At 50.1% G+C, this 9075-nt stretch overlaps 1 protein-coding gene across 7 annotated transcripts in view; it reads right to left on the bottom strand.

Annotated features, from left to right (window-relative positions):
- Positions 1-1170: 1170 nt before the first annotated feature.
- cdc42bpab (CDC42 binding protein kinase alpha (DMPK-like) b) overlaps positions 1171-9075 on the bottom strand; it is a 74635-nt gene continuing 66730 nt past the window's right edge. For 3 of the 7 annotated variants that reach the window (XM_069703119.1, XM_069703121.1, XM_069703125.1), the window contains 12 exons: positions 8910-8972; positions 8485-8738; positions 8243-8367; positions 7946-8160; positions 7519-7616; positions 7276-7360; positions 6662-6785; positions 6298-6415; positions 5596-5713; positions 5168-5325; positions 3731-3805; positions 1171-2010 (listed from right to left, as the gene is read on the bottom strand). In XM_069703119.1, the coding sequence (XP_069559220.1) occupies positions 1879-2010; positions 3731-3805; positions 5168-5325; positions 5596-5713; positions 6298-6415; positions 6662-6785; positions 7276-7360; positions 7519-7616; positions 7946-8160; positions 8243-8367; positions 8485-8738; positions 8910-8972 (1565 nt within the window). In that variant the 3' untranslated portion in view covers positions 1171-1878. The remainder of the gene's footprint in view (positions 2011-3730; positions 3806-5167; positions 5326-5595; positions 5714-6297; positions 6416-6661; positions 6786-7275; positions 7361-7518; positions 7617-7945; positions 8161-8242; positions 8368-8484; positions 8739-8909; positions 8973-9075) is intronic. The other 4 variants (XM_069703122.1, XM_069703127.1, XM_069703126.1 and 1 more) reach the window with 2 other exon arrangements.

Raw genomic sequence — 9075 nt, 5'->3', positions numbered from 1 at the left:
TAACAGGTGTTTGGCTGCGACACCGTGAAACTCTCTCTCCTCTCTGCCAAGGAAAGAAGCGCCTGCAGCAGGTTTAGAGCTGCAGCCTCGTTACACACAACAACAAACAACAACAACAGGTAGCATTCGGGTCATTTCTGGACAACCAGAAACCCGAGCGCCGACTTTCTCGCAGCTTTTTAAGTGTTTACATTCTTATTTTAGTGTTTTTTTTTGTTGTTTTTTTTGTAGCTTTTAATGACAACATTCTTCAGAATAAGTAAAGGCTGAGAGAAAAACTAAAATATCGTCCCAACGTCTCCCTCATTGTCCGTTTGTTTTTTTGGTTAAATCTGAGCTTATCGCTGATTGTTTCCATCTTGCTGCCACACACACGTACACACACACACACACACACACACACACACAGACACACACACACACACGTTAAACTGCTAAATGTTTAGAGCCGCTTCACCGCCGACAGTCAAGAGGACGAGTGGGACAAGGCATTAAAAACACCACCTCACCTTGTGTGTGTGTGTGTGTGTGGATACGTGTGCAGCGGGAGAGTTGTGATAAGCGCAAGTGCTCGCTCTACAGTTAGCGGGCAGTAGTGTCGACACGCAAGAGCTTCTTCAAACCAGGCGGGAGAAAAACAAACAACAACAACAACAACAACACACATAACGCGTGTCAGACAATAAAATATAAAACACTAAAATGAATGGGTAAAAAGAAAGAAAGAAGAGAAGTGGTTTAAAATGGCTTTTGTGTGTGAATCCAAACCCAAATCACTCCAAACAAAGACAAAATAAAAGTCAAAGAGGATTTCTGGTGTCCCGTGTACGTCTACAGTATTTTCCTCGGCATATATTACTCTCTACTCTGAACCTATGTACATCACTGTGAGCCGCTCGGTTTGGTTGTACAGCAAAGTGGGACGTCTACGCTACGAACGGGAGGACACGCGCCTGGCTGCCCCGGTGATGTCAGTCGCACTGAACCAATGAGGGAAGAGAGTTGTGATGATGTCACGAGAACCGCTGCTTCAGGGAGCTCTTTTCACTGATGGTCCAAATTATTATTATTATTTTTTTTAAATGATAAAGTCACTGCACTTAGTATCATGGAGCAACAAAAAAAAACAAAAATAAAAATCATTCCTTTTTTTTTTTCTCTTTTAAATCATTTTGAATTTCTGCGGCACCCAGAGAGAAGCGACAGTGAGAAGTGAGGAGGAGTTTCACCTCCTCACGTCTGCTTCAGGCCACCAAGAAGCAAAACCTCCCTTTCCTTGTCTAAGATCGATAAATAAATTAAAATAAAGTCCCCTGGAACCTCCCGGGTCCTATGTACAAGTAAAAACGGGTTCTCAGTGATGGTCCTCTTCTTCTTCTTTTGTTGCATCGGGAGTTTTTTTTCTTTTCTTTTTTTTTTTTAAAGAGTCTCAATCTCAACAGGGGGCCGAGCTGAGTCAGCGAATTGCAAACAGAGATGTCGTATTCCTATATGGTCTGCCTCTTCAGGATAAACACATGCACACGCAGCTGCACACAGCTTCTCTCACTCACACTCACACTCTCACACACACACACACACACACACACACACACACACACACACACACACACTTGCACCGTCATGTACGCCACCACTCATGTCTTCGTTAGTGTTTGTGTCCCGTCATGGAAGAACGCGGAGAGACGATTGCTGATGAGGGGGGAGAGCGGCGGGCAGGAGGTGCAGTTCTCTGGGCAGTGAGGGGGAGGACTGAGCTGGAGGAGGAAGAGGAAGAGGAGGAGGAAGAGTTTGAAGTCCTGTGCTGTGGGTTCTAGTCGGTCGGCGGGGTTGGATGGGCGAGCGGCCGGCGGGGGAGGGAGGAGGATGGGGGGGAGCTCATGTGTCCCAGCCCATCCGGTCTGTGCTCTCCAGGGACAGGGACTTGGTCTTGTGCGGGGATGCCGGACTGGGGGGGCTGCTGAAGGTGGAGCTGTTGGAGGCCGTTGAGTGACGGGGGGAGTCCGAGTCCTGGAGGAGACAAACAAAACACGTAAAGACAAAGTCCACACTCGGATTCATCAGACTGCACGTTTGTGACTGCTGCTACACATGCACCGCTCTTCCTCACTCATCACGCGTCTTCCTCACTGCCCGTTAATGTGCCGCCCCACCCCCACCCCCCTCTCCCCCGCCATCCTCCACTACATCTCACCCCATCAGCAGATGAACAGCTCGATTGAGCAGAAATGATCAGCTGAAGGAAAACAAACATGCAGAGCAGATGAAGAGGAGGTGGAGGAGGAGGAGCAGGAGGAGGAGGGTCGCTCGCACCTCCATCTGAGCTCAGCGAGGACAGCAGGACACTGTAACACTGGAGGAGAGGATGTGCTGAGTCATGGAGACTCTTTACCGAGATGAAGACGATCGGTGAGGTAATCAGCTCTGATTAAGATCCGAAATAAACTAAAAACACCAACGAGCTCAGAGTGTGTTTCTATCAACTCCAGACACACACTGCTACACACACACGCTACACACACTGCTGCACACACTGCTGCACACACTGCTACACACACTGCTACACACACGCTACACACACTGCTGCACACACTGCTACACACACTGCTGCACACACTGCTGCACACACTGCTGCACACACTGCTGTCGGTGTAGATGTTGTTCAGAGTCACAGCAGATTCAGAGAGCAGCGCTGACCAGCTACAGTGTTCATAAACTCTCATCTTCCTCCAGGAGATAATAAACGTCAATTCAAGAGATCTCGGCATTTTTTTGCCAAATTCAAGCAGAAAAGCTTCACAAAGGAAACTTCTCCAAACAAAAGTCGCTCTATCGACGAAAAAAAAAAACTTGTTTTCCGGTCAGCGAAGCTCGTCAGCCGCTCGTCGTCATCAAAACAAACAACGACTGGAAAAATCACAACAACTGAAAAAAAAGTGACAAAATATTAATTACATACGACTCTGTACGGCAAAAGATAACAAAATTTGCAATGTTTTTCACTGACTTGCAATTTTTTGCTAATTCCTGCAATATACAAAAAAAAAAAAAACAAAAAAACACTTAAAACTACGTCAGACTTTTTGAGAAAAGTTGCTTCAAAATGAAACATTTTTAATTACTCGAATCACAGAAACCGTCTGAAGTCCTGTGATTCATCGTTTGTGTTTAAAACCCACTCGGATCTCCTGCTGGATGACGATCACTCATCTGAGCCAACGTGTTCATCTGGATTCAAACCATGCAGCCTTTGTGCAGCCGGTCTAATTTCCGACCAATCATTTCAGAGAGATTCTCTTAAGCTGCTGGTGTTGCCATGACGACCGACCACGCTGTGTGCTCTGTGAAGTTGGACCGCTCCGGGGTCAGAAACGTGGGCGGGCCGTCGGGAGCGGTATGGAAGCAGACATGCTCTGTGATTGGCAGGGCGGGCAGCGATGGGAAGCAGCGGTGCACCAGTCTGTCCCGGAGACGGACGGAGGGACGGACGGAGGGACGGTGCTGATGGTGCTCCGGTGAAAGATGCAACAAACCATCGGATGCTGCTGAGGTGACGGAGCTGAAATGGTGCAGCGGAGGGGACGCAGACTCGCTCTGTGTGTGTGTGTGTGTGTGTGTGTGTGTGTGTGTGTGTGTGTGTGTGTGTGTGTGTGTGTGTGTGTGTGTGCGTGTGCGTGTGCGTGTGTGCGTGCGCTCAGTTACTCGGTGCTCTCAGTGGTGTTGACATTACCTTCATCTTACTAAGGAGGGTCCTTAAAGCCCTTTTCAGATCAGGGGTCTTCTCCGACGGTGAGACTGCCTGCCACTGCAGAGGAAAGTTCAGACTCAGCGCCCAGCCCACAGACAACATGCTGGGGTGGGGCGGGAGGGGGGGGGGGGGGAGGAGGGGGTGGGGGTGGGGGGGTTCAGCTGGGTTCAGGGTGGAGGGAGGCGACACATGGGGGCGAGATGGAGCTGACAACGTCCAGGCTGATGAGGACGGGGAGCCACAGAGAGAGAATGAGAGAGGGGGGTAGGAGGGGCTGGAGGGGAGGGGAGGGGAGGGGAGGGGAGGGGAGCTGCTGTAGTTGCTCCTCCATCCCGGTCACCGTGTTTACATGCTGACAGCTTAAAGCTGAACGACTTGCAGAAACTGTTAAAGGGACAAACTTTCAGCGGCTCTCTGAGGCAACGACTCATCCGACCCGAACCTGCAAGCAGGAATCACGGGGAGGCGTTAAACCCTCTGAAGCCCACACAGGGTCACTGCAGCTGTGCCTCCCGCATCTCCATGGAAACAGCACCATCATCTTTTGAGCAGTATAAGACAGTTAAAACGTGAGAAATCGTAGTTGAATTTCTTTGATTTATTTTTTTTACAAAAGTTGGAATCGAAACGTATAAGTTTGTAATGTGTCGCTGGTATTGGAACAAGAAGTCAGGGTGTCTCCGCCTGCTTCACACATTCAACTATTTACATGTAAATAAAGGGATTTGGATGAAACGTCTATTTTAAGCTCAGATTTTGTTTCGTTTTTCCTGATGGAAGCGTTTGGTGCAAATGATTAGTTCAAGGAACATCAGATATCTAAAAACAGATCAATCTTTTCTAGTTGGACACTTCCTGGCCGATAAATGGCGCCATTTCAGCAATTTACTTCAGAAGTAAACACGCATTTGAAAGTGGCCTGCGGGGTCGTGGGGTTCAGAGGGTTAGCGTGCAGACTGGAGGGGAGGGGAGGGGAGGGGGGGGGGGGGGGAGCCTGAGGGGCCTCAGTGGCCGACGCTACAAAGCGCTGACATCACAGGGAGCAAACCAATCGGCTGCAGCGGTGGGATGAGGTACGCAGATGTTGGGATGTTGGTGACTGATGGGAGGGAGGATTTGTTTTTCAAAGGGGAACAACGTGATCTATTTTTCAGATATTTCAGATAACTTGACGTCTAACTTCTACGGTCACAAAGCAAGAACACAATCGTGATGCACTCATAACAAGCTGATGCTCGGTTGACATTAACTCTGTATTCAGATCTACAAGAACTCGTCCAATCAGACTGAAGCTGCTCGGAAGCAGCAGTTAGTAAAAAGATGTCATTAGTTTGTTCAGAGACTCGTAAAGATCCGGCGTTTACGATAATGTTTACAGTCAACCGCACATGAAGCTGCATGTTCAGATGGACGACTGACCTCTCTGTCGAACTGGGACAGCGGAGCGTCCCCGCAGTCCATCCCGCCGCCGGAGGACAGGGAGCTCTCGGAGGGGGAGGTCATGGTCTGCCGTTTGGACCCGTAGCTGCCTCCTGACAGCTCCCTGCGCAGAGCGCTGCCGTTCTGGGAGGACGAGCCTGGACGGAGAGGAGGGAGAGGAGGAAGAAGAAGAGGAGGAGGAGAAAGAGGAATAAGGGGAGGAGGAGGAGGAGAAAGAGGAATAAGGGGAGGAGGGGGAGGAGGAGGAAGAGGAAGAGGAATAAGGGGAGGAGGAAGAGGAGGAGAAAGAGGAAGAGGAATAAGGGGAGGAGCAGGAGGAGCAGGAGGAGGAGGAAGAGGAAGTCAGGGAGACGCAGAGAACAGGAGGCCGTGCGATGAAGGTTACTGAGGAAGATGAAGCTACTCACGTATTCCCAGTCCGCTGCTGGCGCTCATGGAGCGGCCCGGCTCCGCCCGGTTCTTGGTGATGGACGGGATGCTGACCGACCCGCTGAATCCTGCACGGCTCTCCTGAACACGGATGTTCTGGTTTTAACAGGCGTGGAGAAAACACACATACACACACAAAGAGTGCAGTGCAGGGGAGGGGGGTAGGGGAGGAGAGGAGTGAGTAGAGGAGTGGAGAGGAGAGGAGAGGAGAGGAGAGGAGAGGAGAGGAGAGGAGAGGAGAGGAGAGGAGAGGAGGGGAGAGGAGGGGAGGGGAGGGGAGGGGAGAGGAGAGGAGGAGGAGAGGAGAGGAGAGGAGGAGAGGGGAGAGGAGAGGAGAGGAGGGAGAGGAGAGGAGAGGAGAGGAGAGGAGAGGAGAGGAGAGTGTGATCGGACAAACAGGCAGCGACATACAGAAACTCGGTGGAACCAGACTGCTGGATTTTATAGACGTGACGATGAAGTTCAGCTTCACGCTGAGTTTAGTGACGAAGAACAAAAACTAAGCGGAAGTGAAGGTTGTCGCGCTGGAGGACGAATGAAGGAAGAATGTGCAGCTCTACAATGTGTAGAGAGTGTGTGTGTGTGTGTGTGTGTGTGTGTGTGTGTGTGTGTGTGTGTGTGTGTGTGTGTGTGTGTGTGTGTGTGTGTGTGTGTGTGTGTGTGTGTGTGTGTGTGTGTACCATGGGCAGGTCTTTCAGGATCTGGATCCCGTCTCCTGGTCCCATGTGGGCCACGTGGTTGAAGTTGGTGGGGTTGGAGATCAGCTTGTTCCTCATCTCTGGATCTCTCAGCATCTCTCTGGAATCACAAGCAGAGACGTTCAGGGAGCTGAAGGGACGTCGGCCGGCAGCAGGACGAGGACGCACTGCTGTAAACACTTCACTGCTGCAGTGATGTCACCGAACCGACGCAACGATAAACACAAACGTCGGGAAAACTTTGAAAAAGGTGGTAAAAAAAAAAAAAGAATTATTGTGAACAATAAAAGCTTCGCTGCTCCTGTGGAGCTCCTCGGTGAGGGTGAAGATGTGCCGAGTCGGCTACCTCCTCTGCTGAAGTCGCTCTTCTTCAGGCACCCTGAACGAGAAGCGCCTCTTGTTGTTCATGCTGCGCACCAGCTGCTTCCTGCTGTTGTCGGACGTCTCCGGGACGACCAGCTCATCGCCCTCTGAAACGGCACAGCAAAGCGTCTTTAGAAGGACGACGTGTCAACGCTTCACTTCAAACTAGACAGACTGTGAGGAAGAGGAAAAGGAAGAAGAAAAGCAGCACAGCAACAAAACAGCAGAGACGAATTGGAGAGTTCCCATCCTGCTGATTTTTAACGCACTACACTCACCTGCACATTAACATGTTACATGTCAAACACACGGAACGATTAAAAGACCCCAAAGTTCATGAAACAGCTGAAACACTAAACCGCTGCTCATCAGTAATAATGTAATATAATATAATATAATATAATAACACTGAAAGGAGCCTTTCTATGACATCATGAGTTCTTTGGCTTCTGAATTTAAATAAAATAAAATGGAGGTGATAACAGGAAGGAAGTGTTTGCACGCAGGACTTTTACTGGTGATGGAGTTCTGTTTGACTCAACAAACTTTGAGCACTTTTTAGACACCACGACGCTTCACAGCACTAAAAGGTCTTACCGGCCATCTTGTTTCTGAAGTAGATGAGGCGGACCGTTTCCAGGCCCAGCAGGTTCAGAGAGCCGTCGATGTTCAGAGGTCGCACCTGGAGGACGAACGCAGAAATGGAAACGAGAACGAGAGTCCATCAGAAACGTTATTCGTCCGTCGACGTGGCACTGAGGCCATCAAAAAGAACGAGAGGTAAGTCATTGGTTTCCTCCACTAGGTGGAGCCAGAGAGCACCCAGCTGTCTGCTCTGACCTTCTTCAGCGGAATGGTCTGGATCCACTCCATGGTGTTGACGTCGAACACGTCCACGGCATTCTCACTGTACACTGACAGGTAGGGGGCGTTGTAGCCTGGAGAGGAGGACGCGTCGGTTATCTCTTTTCATTTCATTACCTCAATCTATAGTTACAGTCCTGAATTTGTTTATGGTGTAAATATCTTTATTTGTCTATGTTACAGAACATAAAAAAAAACTATTTACAGTAAACTACTGCAGCAGTTTGTCTTTAGAACACAACACTTTTAATTTGGTCTCACTGTGAAGTGACTTCACTTTTTACCTGATGACTCGACAGACAGTTAAAGACTAATTTTATATATATATATATATATATATATCCCATGATGTTGTGCTTTTATATCTGCATCTACAAGTTGACAGAGTGTGAATGAGCCTCACAGGCAGCGCCGGGCACCGCCGGCCACATCAGCTCCTGCTGACGCGACCGGCGGCCCTGAGAGTCCACGTACACCCCGATGGCGCTGAAGCACAGCAGCAGCTCTTTGCTGGAGATCTCCACGGCACAGAGGGCATCCAGGCCCTGCTGGGGGATGAAGGCCAGGGTGTGGTCCTCGTGGTGCAGCAGGCTCACCGGGGACATGTCGCCATGGACGCTGCGCAGGGTTTCACAAACATGGACGTTAAAAGCCGCGAGAGGAACATTTCTACCGCATGTTTGTCAGATGAGTAACATACCTGTAGCGCATGAAGCCGGACTGGAAGCCCACGCAAAGACGCTCACTGAGCAGACCCATCCACTGAACGAGCCCCGGGGCCTGCAGCTCCCGCAGCCGGCGGTGACGCCCTTTACTCTTATTCACCTGCGACATTGGAAAAGAAACACAACATGTCAGGAGGAGGCGGAGCCTGGAGGGAGAACACCTCAAAAAAATCTGAGGAAGACTGCACTGTCCGTTATATTATCGGTGCGTTCTGACCTCGTAACATATGATTTGTCTCTTCATGGCGACACACAGGCAGGTGAGGGAGCCGTTACGAACGGGGCCCGACACGATGGTCTGGCAGCCTTTAGTCTCAGCTAGCTTGTAGGACTCGGCCTCGCGGCCGTCCAGCGCCTGCGTTGGGAAGAGACGGACGTGGCGGTTCCGGCCAGAGATGACGGCCAGCAGCTGCTCCTGGAGGATCAGGTCGATGTGGTGGACCTTCTTGTTGTCACCCACCCGGATTATTTCTGGAGGGTGGAGGGAGTGAAGAGAGGCAAGAGTGGAGAGGTGACCGAAGGGAGAGGGGGGGACAGAAGAAGTAGTTCATCGGTCGACTTCCTCCATCTATTCTAACACATTTAAATCAGCATTAAGATGAAACTAAAGATCAGAAACTGCAGCTTTTGATTGGGTCTTACCATCTTTGGTGACATGGATGACATATAGGCCTTCCTCGTTGCCCAGGGCGACACGCTCGTGATCTGAGGATAAAACATATGAAGCAAGATGAAGCGAGTAAGGGGACAGAAAATGTTGCAGTCTGCTTGTTTGCTTCTATTTTTCAAACATAACATTAATCGGACT

Source organism: Brachyistius frenatus, unplaced genomic scaffold (genome assembly GCF_029030835.1).
Source record: "Brachyistius frenatus isolate BFR_SWC_R1_liver_20210118 unplaced genomic scaffold, ASM2903083v1 Contig_44, whole genome shotgun sequence".
Lineage (NCBI taxonomy): Eukaryota > Metazoa > Chordata > Actinopteri > Embiotocidae > Brachyistius > Brachyistius frenatus.
Note: the sequence above shows the minus strand (reverse complement) of the source record. Positions and strands in the feature narration are given on the sequence as shown.